The sequence below is a fragment of the Trachemys scripta genome, chromosome 7 (assembly GCF_013100865.1).
Source record: "Trachemys scripta elegans isolate TJP31775 chromosome 7, CAS_Tse_1.0, whole genome shotgun sequence".
In the NCBI taxonomy this organism is placed as follows: Eukaryota; Metazoa; Chordata; order Testudines; family Emydidae; genus Trachemys; species Trachemys scripta.
This window is the reverse complement of record NC_048304.1, coordinates 12,511,353-12,533,540: the sequence shown is the minus strand read 5'-3', so window position 1 is coordinate 12,533,540 and position 22,188 is coordinate 12,511,353. Positions and strand designations below refer to the sequence as shown.

Sequence of the window (22,188 nt, the reverse complement as noted above, 5' to 3'; positions counted from 1 at the left end):
TTACCAAGGACAATTAATTGAGATTCAGCTGTGACACTGTCCAGGGATGTACTAGCCACACAGGTGTAAATGCCTTGATCCTCGAATGTCACACTTGATATGAACAATGTATCCATTTCAGTAATTATCCTTCAGGACAAAAAAGAAATTACATAAGCATGAGAGAGAGAATTGGAAGAGAAGCATATTATTGATAGAGATGTTTTTCCTGAAGGCCTGTTCGTGCACGCCTTTGATAACAGACGCATTTGGAATAATACAATGGTGGCGTATGTCTGTTATTTAAAATTGTGACTTAGCTGCAGATATATTATACATTGTACTTTAGAATATTATTTTTGTAGCAATTTAGAGCTCAGAATTAGATCCTCAGCTGGAGTAAATGGCATGGCTTCATTGACTTGAATGGCACTATGCTGATTTACCCCTCAATGAGGATCTGGCCCTCATTCTTTATGCATGTGCTCAGTCATATTACATGGTGCGGCGTGGGGGGCTGTATCTCTTCCATGACTAAAGAATAAAGGAATTTAATCCTCCAGAATTGTCCATTCCAAGCACTTCATAGGATTAGAGGCCCAATCCTAATCCTATCAAATTCAATGGCAAAACTATACGGGGAGCAAAATTCAGCCCTGATTTCCTTCATTCCTATGCTTAGGACACAACCATTCAGAAACCCACTGCTTTTAAGGTATACTATTTAAACTAATGTTTCTAACTCTTGCTAAGCATCTGGCACCCAAGCGTTGAACAACTGGGGTGAAATGCTGGCTCCACTGATACCAATGATAAAACTCCCAGTGGCTGTAGTGGAGCCAGCATTTAGTACTTCACTGTGCAGTGTACCTGCCAAATGAGACATACTGCACCACAGGATAGCAAGTACATATGAACCTACCTGTGTAGCTCGATTCGAAAAAATCAAAGCTTTAAAATATTTGAAAGAACACAGGTGCATTCATAAAAATATGTGCTGCATGCACAGTTATGATATGCACAGATTGGGCTTAAAATTATAAAAAATATCCTATCCCTAGGAAACAAAATTAACCATGCTATACAGTATTGTTTCAGAGTCAAAACAAGGAGAGGTTTTTATCAAGATTACCTGCCATCTTCTGTGCTGTTGATTTGCAACTCATCTCCATCTTTCCTCCAGGATAATTTAAAACTTTGTTTCAAGTGTGAGTCATATTCAGACTGACATTTCAATAAAACGGAATGTGATTTCAACACTTGCGGGTTATCAGGAGTAACAACAAGTTTTGTAGCATCTGGTTGATCACAGAAAGATATTCTGATTAGCAATATACAGGTGATTGTACTACATTTTCACCAAGCAATTCAAATGCAGAAAATAATCATAGGAGCAATATACTGTAGTTTTTCTGCATACTAGTCAAATTAAGGAGGAATATTTTTGATTTGAGGTTGTGCTAACATTTAGTGTACTATAAAAGCATTTTCCTTTGAGTTCAATTCATATCAAAGAGGATCATACAGCCAATGAGGAGTTTATAGGAAAATATCACAGGTGAACATCCTAGCTAATGGTCTGCTAGAGTATGTGACAAAATAAATGAGAGAGAAAAACTTGACTATGATTTTTATGCCCAATCCTACTTCAAATAGACTTTGGCAATGACCCAGAGAAAACTACAAACTAATTAAAGTCAAGTGGGGAAAAAATATCACCATCAAGTTTATTATTTTAAAATCAGTCTGAATGAAGAAACAGAAGAATAAGTAATGGAAAGCAATTGGCTACATTGCCATACAGTGAAAAGTAGCTTTGTGAACATTTCATTGTTTGTTCCCATATTTATAGTCTCTCATTAATTTCTAAACAGTTGTGTCCAGCTGACAAGTAAAAAGAAGGGTTTTCGTTTTGTTTTGTTCCCTAACTACAAGACCTGCAAAATCATCGTTGGCTCAGAGTCAAACTGCAGCTTTTCCTACTCATGGATCATTAGTCGTTCTTCAGGCTACACTAAACCCTCTGTAACATGTGCAACCCATTGACTTTAGATTATGTTCTCAACTGTATCTGTCCAACCCCATCCTCCATTTCAAGACACACACAAAACCCCCACAAAACCTGTGTTAAAATGGAGTTAAAGCTGAAAGTATACATCAGTAATTTAAAGGTAACACACATTACAGGAATGCTATAATTATCCCAAAACCCAAACATTACAAACCCAGCATATCCACTGAGTCTCTGGGCTGCTGAGAGGAAGTAAACCGTCCCCCTCCCCCCCGGTGCTCAGGCCAATATAGGAATATGGAAAAAACTCCTTCCCGGTCTCAAAAAGGCTGCTAGCATAATGCCCACAGCAAGACTCCAAAACCCAGATCCTACTCTAATCTGAGAGGGTAGAGGAGGTTATCACTCATGTTGTTGAAACTTGGCAGGTGCCCAGTGCAGGTACTCATGCACTAGGGGGTCCAATCCTCTGAAAAATTGGAATTAGTGGTAGAGTTTGGAGACGACAAGCCCTGAAGAAGTGGGGTGGAAGGTTCTTAATGTCTGGTATAGCAAGGGCCAATACCCATGCCCTCAACAATCAAAAAGGGGGATGACAGTGGGGTTGCAGCAATGCTGCTGGGACCAGGTTAATGGTGTGGAAGGGGATGGGATGAGGCCAGTCCTCCCCAAGGTGGTATGGATTACAGAAGGAAGTCTGATCTGCACTGGACAAGTTATTGCCAGATGTGTTAATAAAGCTGTGACCTAGTTAAGCCACATTCCTTGTGCCTTGTCATTCTTATTGCAGTGCCCAGGACAATGTGAGGATCATCCATTCATGGGGGAAGGACCACGCACTATATATGCAAGAGTGCATACCTTGTCTTGATTCTTGCACATTCCTTGCATTAAACCTTGCATAGTTGTCCCTTGCATCATCCATACATGATGCTGCTTCTTTTGCTGGACTGGGTCCTTCTGAATCAAGTATTGTCCATAAACCATGTGATAATTTTTGAAGCAATTACAAGAAGCAGAATATACCTCTGTTTTGGAATACATTTTCTCTAAAGTCTTAACATGTTTCAAAGATGTGTCTATTCATAAAATGAGAAGTTACCTCTGATACCCAGATTGGCAGTGATTGCACTTTTTCCAACCAAATTTGTCACCCAACAAGTGTACGACCCAGAATCTTCTTTCTTTGTCTCTCTGATCTCCAAGGTGCCATTTTCGTATACAGTGTACCGCAGACCTTCAAGTGGCATTGTGCTGTCATCCCTCATCCTAACAGTATAATAATGGTTACCAATTATTTTCAAGAATCTTGGAACCAGGCTTTCAAACCAGGAGGAATTTAGGTTTAGTGATTATTGCAAAGGAATAACATGAAGATTTCTGGATTCTGTTCCCAGCTATGTCACTGAGTGACTGAATATCTCTGAGCAAGTCACGTTAGCCGCACCATGTCTCAGTTTACCAGCCTATTGGATATTACAATATCTTCCTCAAACAGATGTTGTGGGGTTTTATTAATCTTCATACAGCACCGTGCCTTGAGATCCTTGGATAAAAAGCTTGTTTAAGTCCACCATACTGATATTATCTTATTCATTATTAAATTTAACTCAAACATGATGACTGAAAAGTTTCAATGTGTTTGTACAGCTAAATAACATGTTCAATATAAAACCAGCGATTTAAAACAAGCAGCAGGCAAACAGTTATCAATGGCTTACCAAATAATGACAGCGGGAGGTGAAGCAAAAACTTGACAGTGCAAGAAAGCATTGAAACCAACAACTGTGGCATAATCTTCACTGTCTGAGGTTAGCACTAATGGAGCAATATCTGCAAAACAGAATGTAAATCAGCTGTGTTATGCTTTGGCGTGAGAATCAAACATGTTATTTCTCAGATCCGCTTTCCAGTGCCCTCCCCACCACTAGCACCACAATGAGTTCAAGTAACTGGGCTGGTGCAAGAGGGAACTGCACAACAGGGAATCATTCCATCTCTGGAGCCTCCAGCTGTTCTACCACTGCTCAGTGCAACTGCAGCTCAGATGCTTCGACAGCTGCTGCCACCGGCTCATAAGGATCAATGGCTGGTGTATCTACTTAATGAGGAATTCACTGTCATACTCTGTCTCTTAATACCATGCTTCTTCTCTGGAGCTAGTTCCTGGCTTCCCTCTCAAGCACCACTGTGTAAACGCAACAGGAAACCTTGTTGTGAAAGACAACAGGAGGTTGGTTCTATGAAATGCCGGGGCTGTAGGGCCTATGACATGCTCCAGAAATGGGGAAACTACATTGGTTCTGCTGCCAATGGGGACTGCTTCCACTAAGTCAATTCCCAGCATTATGATTTGTTTCTTAAACGAACAAATTGGTAATAAAAACTGAAATTCCAGATTAATGATCTGTGTAATAATATAATTGTACAGTTAAGGGCACAATCCCGGTTCCACACCATCGGTCTCAACTCAACTATCCGTTATTGTTTTATTTAATAGAAGTCTTTGAGCGAGACACAATTCTTAAAATAGAGTATACACACGAGTCATTTTGTGTTTACCCTAAACGTATAATATAGTGCACGTGATGCAAGGCTCTTTGAATCAGATTACACAATAAATAGCATCTCTTCAAATTTTGGACCAATGCAAAGTTACAATGAACTTGTTAGAATCTTGAGATTAATGATGAAAGCCATAGAACAACTGCCAGCTTTGGTAAGCATTAACAACTGTGGGCCTAATTGTGCAAACTTTTACTCCCATGATTTGGCCTCAAGCAGTGATGGGTGAGCAGGATTGGGTCCCTTGGCAACCGCATCCTTTCCATAAATAGTCTAATGTTGTGGAGTACTTACTTAAAACATTCACATTGGCAGTGGCAAGGATGGTGCCATGCTTGTTAGTTGCCTCACACTGATACACTGCGCTGTCCTGCAGTTGTAGGTTGGTAATGCTGATCTCCCCGGCAGAGACTCTGCCCCTATAGGTCCTTTCTGAAAGGAATCAAAGCATGTCAGTAGGATGAGGAATGAGCATTACTTTGAGTTCACAGAGCATCTCTGAACTGCTTCCATTTCAGATGCAAGCCAAAAGGGCAAGTTGCATATTCAGTATTAGGCTAGCAGTTCCCCAACCACCAGAAAGCTGCTCTAAAGCATTGCACATGTCATCATTCCCAGGGAGAAAAAGAAGTGGATAGCTTGGCTTTCAGTAAAATGTTTATCTACAGAGACATTTGACCTATGACAGAAATAGCATGGTTTATATTTCGTACATGTTTGTGCAGATTTCCAGAAGCACCTAAGGCATCCGACTACCCAGTTCTCATTAAAAAGAATGTCCAAATCACCTACAAAACTTTGAATTTCAGCCATACTATATGTTCTTTACACCTATATACAGTATGATGGGATAGACCGGGAATCGGCAACCTCTGGCACACAGCCCATCAGGGAAATCCACTGGCGGGCCAGGACGGTTTGTTTACCTGCAGCATCTCAGGTTTGGCCAATCGCAGCTCCCAGTGGCCGCAGTTCGCCGTTCCAGGCCAATGGGGGCTGCGGGAAGTGGCATGGGCCGAGGGACATGCTGGCCACCCTTCCCGCAGCCCCCATTGGCCTGGAACGGCGAACTGTGGCCACTGGGAGCTGCGATAGGCCAAACCTGAGACGCTGCAGGTAAACAAATCCGTCCTGGCCCGCCAGCGGATTTACCTGACAGGCTGTGTGCCAAAGGTTGCTGATCCCTGGGATAGACAGTGTCCTGGGTAACTTGGAGTGAGAATGGAGGGGCCATGCTGCAGATTGGGTCCCTGGGAGGAATTCTGATTTTCTCAGCTAGAATTCGTTAGAGGGATTCAGCATACAGCCTGATGTGCTGGCTGGTTCAGGTGTGTCTGTGGCAGAGAGAGATAGAGAGACAGATGGACATGGCCTAGCCCTTCGCTACCCTTATTCAAGCAGATAGTGCCAGGGGAGGAACAAGGAGGGAGCAGGGCCTTTACTCTTCAGCCATTTTGTGGCTTATCTCTGTGCTAGTCAAGAGTCCTAGCGGGCCCCTAGTATTGTAAGATTCTGATCCATGTTCCTAAAGATGAGAAACATACACTGACTGGCCATAGACTTTAAATTACAATTGTAGCTTCCATATTATTGTTACTTTAATTCTACTCCCTTCATTATCACCATGAAGTATTCACTTTGGCTAAACCAGACAAATCCACTATCATATGATGCATTTGGAGTTATGCAACAACTTTTGTGCTGGGAGTATAGTATATGCTAATCTTGTCCAGCTGAGTATAACCTACACACCTTCTGGGGGTGGTGTTCTGTCCCATTTAACGGCACCGAGACCACTTAGAGAGAGAGTTAAATGAGTCTGTTCTACAGCCTTAGCTAACAACCAGTTGGCTTTTAGCTCATGCGGTAGAGGCTCATGCACTAAGCTCCAGAGGTCCCCGGTTTGATCCCGCCCACCAACGACTGGGGTCTGTCGGCATTACAAGTGGGGGCTCATCCAGGATTTCAACTGGGAAGACTCTGAAGCTCGGGACGTGCTTCCTCAGCTAGGGGAAGTATGTAACCCACACACCTTCTAGGTGTGGTGTCTGTTCCATCTAGTGGCACCAAGACCACTTAGAGCCTGCTCTACAGCCTTAGCTAACCGCCAGTTGGCTTTTGGCTTATGCACTAAGCTCCGGAAGTCCCCAGTTCGATCCCACCCACCGACAACCAGCATCTATCAGCGTAACATGAGCACACTATTTTGTATCCTGTACTTACTATCAATAGGCATCCCATTACGTTTCCACTTTATAGTTGGCTCAGGCTTGCCAGTAGCTTCACACAATAGCAAAGCAGTTGACTCTATGCTGTAAACGTCACTTGTGGGTTTCTTTATCCATCGAGGAGGTTCTGTTAAGAACAAAAATAACATATCAGCAGACATTACAACTAGAAGGAATAAAAGTTCATGACGATGCTGCTATCACTAATGGCTTCCAGTAGATGGCACACTCTATCAACTATTGCAGAGTAGGTTCTCTCTTAAAGGATAAATATATTCTCTTATTTTATTTTGATTTATAAAATCATTCTACCAGAGAAATTAAAATAATATATACACCATTCTCCTCTGTTTAGATGATGTTTGTCGAAATTAAATGCCAAGGAGAGGCTGTGGGAAGTGGACAGTGTTTGAATGAAAATGCCCAGCTGTAAGTGCAAAGCTAAATGTCTGGGGACAGGAAGGCTGGTGAAAATGGCAATGTTGCTTGGTTTGATATTTTCAGAAACACCCTCAATATGAAACTCTTAACAATGGACGTGTAACGTAACCAATGTAACCAAAATGCAAATATCTATTCAACCCAAATCCTCCCCTTGGATGTGACTATGTGGCTTCCATTGACTTCAATGGGACCTGGATATAGGTCTGTGATGGAAGAACCTGCAGTGTTGGGAATATTTTGGTGACTCAGGGAATGCAGGGGCTGCATCCAAGCTTATCTCTCTGCATGGGCCAGAGAGGTTTCCTGTGGTTTCTGACACCTTTGCATCATCCTCACAATAATCAGACAACTGGGATCCCAAGGGTCTGATCCAAAGATCACTGAAGTAAATGGGAGTCTTTCTATTGACTTCTATTGGCTTTGAAACAGACCCTAAATGTTCAAGATGGAGCAGTCACCACTCAAAAGTCAACAGTGCTAAAAGTTGCCCACATGGTGGTGCCAGAGATGCAGTGCTGCACTGCCATATTTCCTTGTTCTTAGAACAGGAAGTAAATACTATGTTTATGTTAATAAGGAGAATTGAGTGTGTAGTGTTAGTTTTGGTAGGGTTTTCCTTTTCTTTCTTAAATATGTAAACACTGCTATGTGTTCACATTAGAGAAGATCAAAGCAGCAGGTCTTGCACCTGGAGCAGAAGGTGGGGAGATCCTTGGTTCTTATGAGAGTTTGTTCCACAGTATGGAATCAGTCAAAGCTCTGTCTCTTGCATAGACCAGCTGTACCTTTGTGGTAGAAAGTTCCATTGTGACTGAGAAGTGAAGTTGTTAACCACAGTCCTCCATCCTGGAGCTTTAGGCAATATTTTAGATCTTCTGGGCCCAGGTCATTAAGGGACTTGAAGATAAGGACCAAGACAAAAATGAGATGGTGACAATACTCTAATACAAAGGTTCCCAAAATGTACTCCAAGATCACTGGTTCTTGATGGAGAACTGCTGATAATCCAAAAGAGGCTGCCTGCCACATGGTGCTAGCTCCTTGTGTCCAGTTGCTCAGCTGAATTAAAGGAGAGCTAAAAATACACAGCCTAAGTACTTTCCTAATGTTTTTCAAATAAGAAAATGCTAGAGTTGCCTCATAGACTCACAATTACATAACATCAATAGGTGTCCATTAGAAAATCTCAGTGTTAAAATGTAGTCTACACCATGCAGACACTAGAGAAGCCCTACACTATTAGGAAGAGGCGCTGTGCTGCCTATTAATATATCAAATGCAATGGATGCGGCATCAAAATATGAACATGTACCACTTGCATCTGCAAAATCCCACATTTGTGCCATCAAGTTGCTGATTTGTGTGAGCAAGATGAGTAAAGGCAGCCACCTCCATGGGCAATTCACCCTTTTTAAAAGGGCTGCGAATATGGGGGTCGTGATTACAATTGGCATGTTTTTTTTAAAATGATGCCCCTAGTTATTATATTATTATTAATTACTATTATTCTGAGAATAAAGACTAGACACCCCAACCAAGATCAGGGTTCTGATGTTAGGCATTGTGCTAGTTAAAAGCTTCAGGGGTTATAAGCATTTTAAATTTGGGGGGATTATATTTAATAAATAAAAGTGTTTGAAATCATGACAAGTTGTTGTTGTTTTTTTAAAAAAGAACCTCACTCTGCTCAAACAGAAACAACAGGCTTTTTCTGTCCCCGTTCCAATGTTCCAGGCTACATCACTTTTCAAAAAGAGAGATTAAAATGTTCAAGCAGTCAAACAATTTGCTGGCTGAACATTTTTCATATGCTTTGTCATAATTGTCTAAATCTTGGCCCTCAAACTATTATAGGATTAGTAAAGAGGCTGCATGCAAATGCCATTGCTTGAGAATGCTGGTATGAAGATGGGTTTTGTTTTGACATGCAAGAGGAACTGCAGGTATGACACAATGTGGAAATGAGATCTAGATCCTGATTTATACTCTAGCAATAGGAGAGTGAATGGGCAGAGGAGCAGTGCCAGTTAATAGTATGGAGAGTAATTTTTCTTACTTGTTTAATTTTCTCCCCCTATGCACAGTCTTAGAGGAAAATCTGTCATATCCTCAGATGCTATAAAGTGGCGTAACTCCACCAAAGCCAATAGAACTACAGTCATTTACACCAGCTGAGGATCTGACCCCGTCATGTGCCCAGAGAGAGAACGGGACTGAATAGGTGGCTCGGTGATGGATGTTAATGACATTTACTGGTTTGAAACTCTAGAAAAGGAGAATATTTGGGCTCAGTTGTGCCTAATGTGTTGCATGGGAGGAGACTCCTAATAGATCAAAATCCTATTGGCTAATGTAGTGCCCATCTTTAAAAAAGGGAAGAAGGAGGATCCGGGGAACTACAGGCCAGTCAGCCTCACCTCAGTCCCTGGAAAAATCATGGAGCAGGTCCTCAAGGAATCAATTATGAAACATTTAGAGGAGAGGAAAGTGATCAGGAACAGTCAGCATGGATTCACGAAGGGGAAGTCATGCCTGACTAACCTAATTGCCTTCTATGATGAGATAACTGGCTCTGTGGATGAGGGGAAAGCAGTGGATGTGTTATTTCTTGACTTTAGCAAAGCTTTTGATACGGTCTCCCACAGTATTCTTGCCACCAAGTTAAAGAAGTATGGGCTGGATGAATGGACTGTAAGGTGGATAGAAAGCTGGCTAGATCGTCGGGCTCAACGGGTAGTGATCAATGGCTCCATGTCTAGTTGGCAGCCGGTTTCAAGTGGAGTGCCCCAAGGGTCGGTCCTGGGGCCGGTTTTGTTTAATATCTTTATTAATGATCTGGAGGATGGTGTGGACTGCACTCTCAGCAAGTTTGCAGATGACACTAAACTAGAAGGCGTGGTAGATACACTAGAGGGTAGGGATCGGATACAGAGGGACCTAGACAAATTAGAGGATTGGGCAGAAAAAAACCTGATGAGGTTCAACAAGGACAAGTGCAGAGTCCTGCACTTAGGACGGAAGAATCCCATGCACTGCTACAGACTAGGGACCGAATGGCTAGGTAGCAGTTCTGCTGAAAAGGACCTAGGGGTCACAGTGGACGAGAAGCTGGATATGAGTCAACAGTGTGCTCTTGTTGCCAAGAAGGCTAACGGCATTTTGGGCTGTATAAGTAGGGGCATTGCCAGCAGATCGAGGAACGTGATCGTTCCCCTTTATTCGACATTGGTGAGGCCTCATCTGGAATACTGTGTCCAGTTTTGGGCCCCACACTACAAGAAGGATGTGGAAAAATTGGAAAGAGTCCAGCGGAGGGCAACAAAAATGATTAGGGGTCTGGAGCACATGACTTATGAGGAGAGGCTGAGAGAACTGGGATTGTTTAGTCTCCAGAAGAGAAGAATGAGGGGGGATTTGATAGCAGCCTTCAACTACCTGAAGGGGGGTTCCAAAGAGGATGGAGCTCGGCTGTTCTCAGTGGTGGCAGATGACAGAACAAGGAGCAATGGTCTCAAGTTGCAGTGGGGGAGGTCCAGGTTGGATATCAGGAAAAACTATTTCACTAGGAGGGTGGTGAAACACTGGAATGCGTTACCTAGGGAGGTGGTGGAGTCTCCTTCCTTGGAGGTTTTTAAGGCCCGGCTTGACAAAGCCCTGGCTGGGATGATTTAGCTGGGAATTGGTCCTGCTTTGAGCAGGGGGTTGGACTAGATGACCTCTTGAGGTCCCTTCCAACTCTGATATTCTATGATTCTATGATTCTATTAGTGACATCAACAGACATTAGTTATATGCAGGGGAGAAGGATTTAATAGCTCTCATAAAAAGCATTCTTTACATGGCAGTAGTGGTTTTAGGTTTTTGGGGACTTGCTGGTTAACAAACAGAAACAATAATTCATCACAACGCTTTTCTCCCGGTGGTCAACATACTGAACAACTTAATTCGTGTTATTTCCCTTGTATTTTACTATTTGAAGCTCCTGCAATTGAGAAAACCATGACCAGATTGTTAAAATATTCAGCTACTGTAGAGACCTTCCGTCCCATCTGGAATGATTTCTAAGAGTCAGCAACTTCCATGACAGGAGCATTTGAAACCTCTCCAGGTCGTAGGGTCCCATTCCTCCCCACTTTCAGGAAGAGAAATAAATATTATGCAAAACAGGGTTGTGTCAAATGACAGTCACATCATGTGACAAAATGCTGTGTAGATACCTGAAAGGCTGTTCTTCCTCTCTGGTTTCCTGCCTATGGAGAAGTGAGGAGAGATGGGGAAGTGAAGATTAAAATCAAGCAGCTGGCAGATGTGGATGGCTTAATAGAGTAGGAGCACATTTCTCTCAGCAAAATGGAGTCTCTTTTTTACTCACGGCAAGTGAAAAATGTTTTCGCCGAGTCTTTCAATTATGTTTCAGTGTCTTCCTTCCAGAGCTATTTTGGGTGTCTTACCCCAAACAGCAGCCACATTAGCACAGCTGATAGTAACATTACCAAATGATAATGTTGTACTCTGTACGCTAAATGTTGTACTCTGCTCTGTGAGGGGAACTGAGAGTCCTGTTGTGTGCCTGGACACAGCAATACGGGGGGAGTGAGGAGTCATCACACACTCCTGCATGGGCTACCCACATCCCTGGAGCTGTCATAGTGATGGAAGGAGGAAGAGCAACTGCCACAGGCTGATAGTCCCTCTCTGAGCAGGTGGTGGGTGAGTGGGTCCCCCAATGCACACATGGAGCAATAACCTGCTACAGAAAGGGGGATGGTGAACATCCCTGGGCCCTGGAGCAATGGGAAGCAGAAATCACATTGTGACTTTCACACTCTGTTGCTACTCTGTTCCTGAAGCAGCAAAGTTACATACTACCCGGTCCTGGGGCTGGATTGCCCTATTAACTCTGAAGAAGAGGCATTTATCTGCAAACTCATTCTGTTACTCATCCTCTGTGTAACTATGGGGCAACGCTTTTCTATACTTTATTTTGACCCTAGATTGTTTCTCACTTTTGATTTACAATGGAAATGTTTTGCATTGTTACCTAACCCACCCAGTTTGCATGATGCCTATTGTAAGATACTATATTGGCTGGTTTTATCACTCAGTTTCGCCTTCGCCAATAAACAAATAAACAAATAAACAAATAAACAAACAAACAATAGATAGGAAAATGCACACATCAGTACAAGCTCCATTGATTTCAAAAGAGTTACCGTGGAGTAACTAAGGGTAGGTCTACACTACCCGGTAGTTTGGCGTCAAGCAAATCGAACTTCTGGGTTCGACTTATCGCGTCTTGTCTGGACGAGATAAGTCGAACCCAGAAGTGCTCGCCGTCGACTGCGGTACTCCAGCTCGGCGAGAGGAGTACCGCGAAGTCGACGGGGGAGCCTTCCTGCTGCGTCTGGACCGAGGTAAGTTCGAACTAAGGTACTTCGAACTTCAGCGACGTTATTCACGTCGCTGAAGTTGCGTACCTTAGTTCGAATTGGGGGGTTAGTGTAGACCAGGCCTAAGTTACTATGTTATGCTATGTGCTGTGTTATGCTATTATGTGATATGATACAAGTCACTATTTTAAGACTGAACCTCTACCATGATGCCTACGAAGCTAGCTGCCAATGGCTAGGTATGCGGTGAGCTGAGACTTCTGTTTATTGTGTGATAGTTTGCTCCATTAACTTGTGCTCCACCCGCCACCATTTGTTTATCTCATCCAAATGGTACATTTTGTCATAGCAATAGACTAAAAGCTAAACTGGGTATAGGGAACTTCAAAGGAGCCACAAGCCTCTAGTTCTTGGTTTGTAGTGGACACGTCAGTTCCTGAGCTTCCAGATTTTTTCCTGGTTATACACCGTGCATTACACAGTGGTGCCTTAATTCCTGATGTGTGTACCGAGGTGCTATCATCATATTATTATTTGCCTCGCAAAAGCAAAGAAAGGCATTGTGCTTTATTATTAATTATGGTTTGTTAAGAGTTGACAGTGTCCTTGGCCTAGGGAGTTTACCACCTAAGTAAATCCAGAAAATACACTGGGAGACTTCAAATGTGATGCTCATGTAAAATGATTCACATGGGCAGGAAGGGGAGTGTTGCTATCCATGGGGACAGAACCCCAGACATGTTGGTCTAAAAGCATGATCCTCTATGGCCTGCACAGAAAGAACCAGGTCTCTTAACCAAAGGCTGAAACAGACCCATAAAAACCTTCATGTGGTTCAGCCACCTCAGGTCAACAGAGCCATCCAGAGTCAGCAAGGGTGACACTCACAGAGCAATTTTTCAACAATGTATTATTTTAGTGAAGGGCTGGAGACTGCAATTTGGGATGGCATCTTCCTGGCAGGCGCTGGCCTCGCTAGCCTTTGTGGAAGCAGAGATACAGTTTGCAGATCTAAAGTTAGACAAGCCCCCAGGCTAACGTAACAGATAGTACAGGAGTAACGATAACATTAATGAGTGAGGATGTCAATAACTGCTGGAAGGCAAATTAGTAGGGGTTAGAAAACAGAGCAAGTGGGGAAAAGTAAGTAGATAGTGAGTTCCCTAGCTCCTGCAGTCAGAGTTATAGTCACTTAAATTGTCCTGTTATGTTAACTTTGTTAGTATTTTATTAATATTACAAGTTGTGAAGGTTTGTCTGGCTAAGTGTGCATGATCATGTCACCTTTGGCTACTTCTACCAGCTAATGAAGTTACTCCTTCATGCCTGTGCTTTTGACGCTGAAGATCATGGACACTCCATCCCTTTTGATGACCCAAGGTAAGTTCATTTAGGGATGAGAATGTCACAGGGAAGTGCTCTAGTGAAAATCAGTGATGGCAGGAAAAAAAGTAGGCATGGGTGAGGGATTAAAAGAAGAATAGTGTCACTAGTTGCACTGGAGAGGAAGGAGTGGTTCCAGATGTGTGGGGTAGCGTGACAGTAGAATTTGGGTTCTGAAGAAGATGAGGTCAAGGGATCATAAAGATAAGCAAAATCAGCAGAGTAAAAAATGAGCACTTGAGTGTACCACAGTGGCTGAAATATAGGTAGCAGCAGAGTCCTGCAAGTGAGGCTGAGAAGTTTCACTACAATGTGGAAGGAGCCGGAGAAAAGATCAGAGTCCTGTGGTAGGAAATGAAGCAGATTGTTCAGATGTGATATTTTGAGAAACCTGGAGGGAGCGAGGCAAGGAAACTGCAGTAATCTAGCTAAGACATCACTGACACCTTTCAAATGGTGGCAAATATAATTAAAAACACAGAGATTACTCTTTGTGACTATGTTATGTTCCCATTATTGAGGCCAGGATTGTTTCTCCTAATTTCTCCTTTCTATGCAAGATGCTTTGGATTTATCAGACAGACTTTACTCTACAGATTAGGAGTTATGTTTGAATAAAGCGTGCAAGATCCAGTCAAAGTTACTATATTTCCCACATTAAAAAAATAAGTAAATTATACCTCTGATAGTTTCATAGATTTTAAGGCCAAAAGTGAACATTAGATTGCCTAGCCTGAGTTCTGCATAACACATGCCAGAATTTAATCCAATAACCTGTGCTTGACTAAAGCATATCTCTATAGTTTAGATGACTGTTTTTGAATATATTACCATTTTTACTTCCCATGCTACAAAATCTTCATGGTTTGTGGAAAAAAATAATCATTTTACATGAAATTTAATGCTACACTGTGCAAATATAAAATCATTGGGACAGATCCTCAGCTTGTATAAATCAATGCAGCTCCAGAGACTTCAATGGAATTGTGCTGATTGATACCGGCAGAGATTCTGACACCCCTGTTTGTTTATTATTCAAAATCTAAAACCCATTAAAATGTAAATGGCACCTTCCACGTGAACTTGAAACTCATGTTTCGCTTTCCCCACAGAATTGCTTGCTGTGCACTCATAAGTGCCTTCGTCTGCTGCAGATACTTGTTCTATCTTCAAAATCTTTCCAAAACTTTCTGTTACTGCTCTGTCCTTGGGCAAATCTCTACCAACCTTGATCCAATTAAGATGCGGAGTTGGGCTAGCAGAAAAAGAAAGAAGATGTTGAGTTTAAAAAAAACGAAGTTGTAACATTTCACATCAGTGTAACTACAGAATGTTGAAGTTTATACATTTCCCTTTGCAAGATCATGATTTCAGAATTCTCAAAATGGCCCTCCTTTGTGCACATAACCACCCATTTTACTTATTAAAACATCCTGTCTGGAGGTTTGATATTGTCCATAGCTTGTACTGCCTGTTGGTTAAAAGGGACCTGTACAACAAATCCTTCATAGCTGACAGTGGGCCGCAAAACAGGTTTGCATCCCCTGTAAACATATTGGCATGAACTGTAGTAGAGGCACTGAAGCTTGTTTTGTCCTGTTCCATAGGGACTTCTTGCAGACAGACAAGGGGGTAAAGACTTCATTAAAATAACTCTGCTCTGTACTCTGCCTGATTAGACAGAGCTAAGCACGTCACAGATGGCTGAAAAATGCTACTTTATATTTTTAGGAAGTTAGGAGCCTGCTCAGAACCAGAGACACTGAAGTACAGGACAGATTGCTGTCTGAACATTCCCAGCTGGGTTTCCTGACCCCAGCACCACACATGATGCATATAAACAGTGTCAGTGTCATATCTGCTTACTCTTGTGTCCATCTGTTAAGATGGCAGAATGCCCAGGCACAAGTTACTCAAAGCCCCAGGTACCGAGAAATTATGTTCTTTTATGAACAGCATGGATAATAGTTCAAGTGTCAAATTTTCTGCAAGAGAGTTCATCCCTGATATAGTACTGAAACAGAGACACTATGAAATCCCTTACATTTCATCAACACCAGTTTAGATCTTTGTACCATCTGGAGGAGGTTGCCTGCCATTTTCAAGATCAGGGTAAAATCCTCCAAGATCACAAAGTGGCAATATATTTATTGCCATTAATTATTTTTTGATTGACTGGTCCTCGTTTTTGGAGTTTGATACTTGTCTCAATCTAGCTCCTCCTTGACATTTGCTCACTGCATAGAACAGCTGCGAGGGGAGGTAAGTTGGGGGAATACAGTTAGAGTCCATCAAAAAGTTTTCATTCTTTTTTTTCCAAAGAAAAGTACCTTTTTGACTACAAGATATTTGTTTTCCATTTTGGCCTAATTTGTTCATGTTTTGATGTAAATCTTAAAAACAAAAAAAAAATTTTTGATTAAAAAAATATTTATTTTGTTTCAATGGGGATAACTCCCTCACGGTTTGTAATTCATCCCCACCCCAACTTTTCTATATATACTTGAAAGAGGAAGTACTTTTTCTCCAAGGTCATGGGAAATTTTGAATGAAATGTAAATGTAAAGTGTTCATTCCATTTTAACATTTTTATGAAGTATACTTTCCTTTCTCCTACCTGCCTTAATTATTACATGGGGAAAGTTTTATGAGGAAATGTGCAGAACAAGTTCCCATACTGTCCTTGTTTCAACCAACGTGATCGGTTCCTTACATTTCTGAGCATAAAATTTACACAATTTTTTTTTTAAAGAATCCATCCACTGGATAAAAAGGAAGTTCACAGTGAAAGTGGCAGTGAACTAGACATGGGATGTATTGCAAAAAGGAACAAGAGTCCATTACAGTTACTTGGAATGAATCCAACAAAGATGAGTTGTTCACATGCTCTCAGAAAATGGCAACCAATTGCAAAGTCATAATCTTGTCTATTCAAAGAGTGAGTGATGCCCTTTCAAACAAGCATGGACAAACAAGATGCCCTGAACACGTTTGCTCAGGCAGATAAACACCCTGATTTTGAGGTTTATAGTGGGAGATAATTGCACATGCTTTCATATGGATCATTTATCTTCTAATCACAGTGAGCACACAGGGATGTGGAGTTCAACAATACAGGTTGTAAACATGATGATTTAAACACCCATTCAACAGAGAGCTCTATCACACATCACCCAGGAGCAAATGTGTTTTCCCTGTTAGGTTTAATGGTTGGAAGGCTTTTAAGCTTTACCTAGTTTTTCTACGCAACTGTTTTTGGGAAGAAAGTTGCACGCATAAGTACAAGTAAGTACAAGAAAGTTGCACGCATAAGTAAAAAGTGGTGATCAGGATGGAGGGCATCGGTAAACCTGATCCCACGTTGATGAAAGTATTGCTGTATGGTTGCCAAGTTACCCCTGCACACTCAAGGGAATCAGGGCCTAGAGGGGTATTCACAGCTAAATGCCACATCATCATCATGAGGATTGCACTTCAATCATGTCTGCTTAGACTGTCCCATTTCCCACTCATTTTCCATCCTGCACTAATGGCAATAAGACATACATACCCCTGCCTGTCTGTATCTATTTGTTGCATCTTGTCTTAGACTATAAATTATTTGGGGGCAGGAATGGTCTTTTTGTACAAGCACAATGGGGTACTATTGGGCCAGGACTAGGGCTCCTTGGCACTATGGTATTACCAATACTAATACTAGTACTAGTACTAATACTAGTCTGACCTCCTGCACAACTCAGGCCACAGAATCTCACCCACCCACCCACTCCTGTATCAAACCCCTGTCCTATGCTGAGCTATTGAAGTCTTAAAATTGTGGTTTAAAGACTTCAAGGTGCAGAGAATTCACCAGCAAGTGACCCGTGCCCCACGCTGCAGAGGAAGGCGAAAAACCCCCAGGGCCTCTGCCAATCTGCCCTGGAGGAAAATTCCTTCCCGACCCCAAATATGGCAATCAGCTAAATCCTGAGCATGTGGGCAAGACTCACCAGCCAGACCCCCAAGAAGGAATTCTCTGTAGTAACTCAGATCCCACCCCATTTAACATCCCATCACAGACCATTGGGCATATTTACCTGCTAATAGTCAAAAACCAATTAATTGCCAAAATTAGGCTATCCCATCATACCATCCCCTCCATAAACTTATCAAGCTTAGTCTTGAAGCCAGATATGTCAAATGCCCCCAGTCTTTTACTCTGTTGTTGGGTTTGTTTCTGAACGGGCATCATGGAAGGCATGAATCCTTGTACGATGGTGCTCAAGAAATTGAAATCTCATTGAAGGTGGAAAAGCTCAGGAATTTATTGATACTTAAACAATACTCTGAACTGGCCAAGCTAGAAAAGAAAAACAGGTTGTTTTTTATTGGAGTCCAAACTGTGGAAGTTGAATCAATTCCTAATGCACTCAAAAAAGAATAATGATTTTCAGTGGTCACCATACTGGAATATCTGCAAAATCAGTGATCACAGGATGGATAAATAACTGTGATATGCCAGTTACTATGGTAAATGCTGATTCTTTAGTTATACTTGTCTATAACCTGTACACTATTCACTCTCCAACAGGAAACTTTCTCCATCGTAACTCTATGCCAGTTTTCAAAAAGTACAATTTATTTAAAGAGAAACTGCATGAAGATTTGGTGTAAAATTATATACTTTGTTGGAGAATTATTAAAGTGCTTCCATTTACTCTAACTTTATTTCAGGTTAAGTGGGTGCAGTACTCACAGCCCTTCAGCAATGCATTCAAGCAGTAGAACTCCCCCTTTGATGACAGTAACTGATGAGCTGCTACCAGAAGATTCAGGTGGTATCAGTATTTTGGGTTTTCTTTCCTTGATGAAATTAGCTAAAAAGGAGAAAAGAAAAGGATCAGACCTTGTGCAGTAAGGTGATAACATATGCCCCTGAATCATTCTGTACCCTCTAACCAGTGCTAAAAATATTGCTTTGGTCAGAAGATTTCTGGAATATTCATTCATTCATTTTCTTTATATTTGTGGTATTTTTCTAAAGGACCTACCTACAGCTCTGTTTTTTTACTTACATTCAAAACACAACTATAGTGACAGGAATAAAATTAGAAACTTCTCTCCCTCAAAACCGGAGCCCTGAACCTGCAAACCCTTAAAGAGATACACAACTTTACTCTCATGAGTAGTTCTTTTCCATCCAGGGGTGGGCAATGGCTTAGGCTAGAGTCATACAACAGTGGGGCATTCTCTCTCTGGTTGCTACTGTTGATGTCTGAAAGAGGCAAACCAACCCAGAAGATGTGCAGGGGGCCTGAATTATGTTGGCACAAGAGCTGGTTGCAGACGATGTTGGTTGGGATATGGCACTCTTAAAAGGGCCAGAGTTGCAGCTGCACCAGTATGACTCCCAAATGGTAGGGTGAAGGGGTGTGTTACAGGGGAGCTGGTCCCTCTGAGTAGAACTGGGCCCAACTCCCCTGGGTCAGAGCAGGTAAGCCCAATCCAGCCAATTAAAGGGGTCTGGGCTATCCCTGTGCCTATTAAGTGTTACCAGAGGGGAGGAAATGGGAGATGGAAGGGAACGACTGAGACAGGCCATGCCTAGGGAAAGGAAGGAAAACCATTGTTGAGTGCAGCTAACTCCTGTGATTGGTCCCTGGAAGGGTCTCAGGGCTCAGGGAAGCAGAGCTGACTAGAACTGGGATGCTGCCAGGACAGAAGCACCAGAGACGCCTCTGAGAGGTGACTCGGAAGCCTGAGAGAAAAGAAGAGTTAAAAGGCTGTTCTCTGTTGTTTTACTTGCCTACGGTAAGAGGCTAACCCATCCTAGAGAAGACTGGGTGTGGCAGCGAGTTTTTGGAAGCTGGGGAGAAGCCGGGTGACAGGCTGGCTGGGCCAGATGCTCTGATTCAACTCTGCTGAAATCTCTTCTAATCCCTCCAAACTAAGATCCAAGTCCCATCTCTCCAGGTGATAGCCTAAGAAGATTTCGGCTTCCCACCTCACATGCCCTAAGAAGTGTGCCTCATCCTCAAACAACCTCCCTAGTTCCCAGTCAATTTTAAGAACCAGTTCAGAATTTCCTGCCATGCCTTGAAAAAACTCTACGGCGGATTTGCTCCAGCCCCTCTCATGGACCATTTTTCTATTCTCTTGCCTGCTCAGTTAGTACTTGCCTCCTCTCTGCTTCCCTATTTCTCCCCTCGCCCACACACTCTGACCAACGGTGGTGAATGAGTCTTTCCTTGTCTGTTCTTGCCATCTGGAACAGTCTTCCTAATACCTTTCCCCTTCACTAACTTTACATTGTCTTCTAAATCTCAGCTGATATCATATCTTTTCTCCTTTGCCAGCAACTTAGAATTCTCCTTCCCTCTACAGTTGCAGAATTTACAATAACTCAAGAATGCATTTGGGAATACAGCTTGGAAACAAGCCACTGTTCATAACAAAACTCCTTTTTATTGTACTGGGTTTCAGATAACCATTTACTCTAGACTGCCAACAAAAAATCAATTGTTTCTTTGACAATACGTTTTAACAATGTATATCGTTAAACGGCTATTCAGTAAAAATTAATAGCCAATATGTCATTCAAATATTTACTGATTCTTCAAGAAAAGTGATTTACTGATAATTTGGTAATAGATCATTTCTATCTTACAAGCCAGTTTTTTTCTCCCCTTCTTTAATTGCTTTGGGTCTCTTTGTACAGTGTGCACTACATACCAGTGAGTACATATGCTGTACACAAATGTTCACCCACATATACTTAGATTTTTAGACATGAATAGCACTCTTGAGTGTACAGCATGAGACACGTGAAAATGGCCTGATTTTCAGAAATTGTTCAGCATTAGTCTTCTGAAAAATCAAGTCCCTCTCAGTGCCCTCTTAGTTGGGCACTCCAGAAACTGAGGCACTCAAAATCACTAGTTAGTTTTGGAAATGATGGACTTAATTTTAAAATATATTCTCTCTTGTTAACCATGTTTGGCGAAAAATAAGGTATTTGGTAGAACTGGGTGGAATATAGATTTTCCTTCTCATGAAAAGTTTTTGTTTTGTACCCGAATTGGAACAAAAAACCATAATTTTGAATTTTTTCACAAAATGAAATACCTCGCAAAAATATCATTTTGAGTCACTTGAAACATTTTGTTTCACTAAACTCAACCCCTTTTTTTAATATTGACCCTTTATGATTCAATATGAAAAAAATAAAGTAAATTTAATAAAAAAAGCTTATGATACATAAAGAAAAATCAAAACTTCTAGATCCAAAAATATCAAAACAGGACATCTAAACATTTTAATAGCTTTTTCTTTAAAAAAAAGAAACAAAATTTCCTCAAAATCAATCCATTTTGTGAAAATGTTCAGTTTTGTCAAAACAGCATTTTCCAATAGAAAACTTTCATCTAAAATCTTCCAACAAACTCTAGTATTTGGGTTGAGAATCCAGATATATTCTGTTAGCTACACACCCTTATCAATCCTATCCATATTTTCTGCTATTGTTACATTAAACATCACAGCATATTCTAACACTAGATGGTCATATAATTCCTTCATGTTTTTTTTTTCATCTAGCTTAAAATCACTTTCTTGATCAGCAAAACTGCCTATTCTAAAAAACAGTTTCTATTTGTCAGGACCACTTCTCTGAGCCCTTTATTTCACACGGAAGAGAGATGCAGTAATGTGAAAAATCCTTCAGACCTCAGTCAAGATAGTAAAGACGGAGTCAATATTGATCCATGTGCTGCTTATACCCAGCAAGCATGTTAAAAGTTTTTCCTAAGCAGTCACAGTATTTCATCTAAATTGATAGAATAATTCATTTTACTAAAATTTCTAATTACCCAACACATTAAGTGGCTCTTAAGTATTCTCGTGAATTCAAAGGCAAAGAAACAAACAGGTACATTCAACTCACCCTTAGTAACAGCAGCATTAGGTGAGCTTGAGTCATTAGTATGTTTAACTGAAATAAACAAAAATGAAAACCAAATGCAAACGGAATAGTTGATATAGGTTAAAAAGGTCAAAACAAACAAAACGTCAACCAAACAAAAGAAACCTACACAAAATACTTCCTTAAAGGAAATGTAAATATATTTTATATAAAATCACCAAAAGAATATAATGCAAATCAACACAGACAATGAATTTCTATATGTATAAAGAAAGCATTAAAAAGATG

General features: G+C 41.4%; 1 protein-coding gene across 10 annotated transcripts in view; it reads right to left on the bottom strand.

Annotated features, from left to right (window-relative positions):
• The window catches only part of CHL1 (cell adhesion molecule L1 like), a 194,848-nt gene that overhangs the window by 39,809 nt on the left and 132,851 nt on the right, over positions 1-22,188 (bottom strand). For 9 of the 10 annotated variants that reach the window (XR_004646402.1, XR_004646403.1, XM_034775324.1 and 6 more), the window contains 9 exons: positions 21,922-21,969; positions 18,736-18,856; positions 15,071-15,255; positions 6,779-6,910; positions 4,850-4,987; positions 3,712-3,823; positions 3,093-3,259; positions 1,112-1,277; positions 5-129 (listed from right to left, as the gene is read on the bottom strand). Coding sequence is in view for 8 of the 10 variants with exons in the window: in XM_034775324.1 (XP_034631215.1) it covers positions 5-129; positions 1,112-1,277; positions 3,093-3,259; positions 3,712-3,823; positions 4,850-4,987; positions 6,779-6,910; positions 15,071-15,255; positions 18,736-18,856; positions 21,922-21,969 (1,194 nt within the window). In the remaining 2 variants the exon portion in view is untranslated. The remainder of the gene's footprint in view (positions 1-4; positions 130-1,111; positions 1,278-3,092; positions 3,260-3,711; positions 3,824-4,849; positions 4,988-6,778; positions 6,911-15,070; positions 15,256-18,735; positions 18,857-21,921; positions 21,970-22,188) is intronic. The other variant, XM_034775326.1, reaches the window with a different exon arrangement.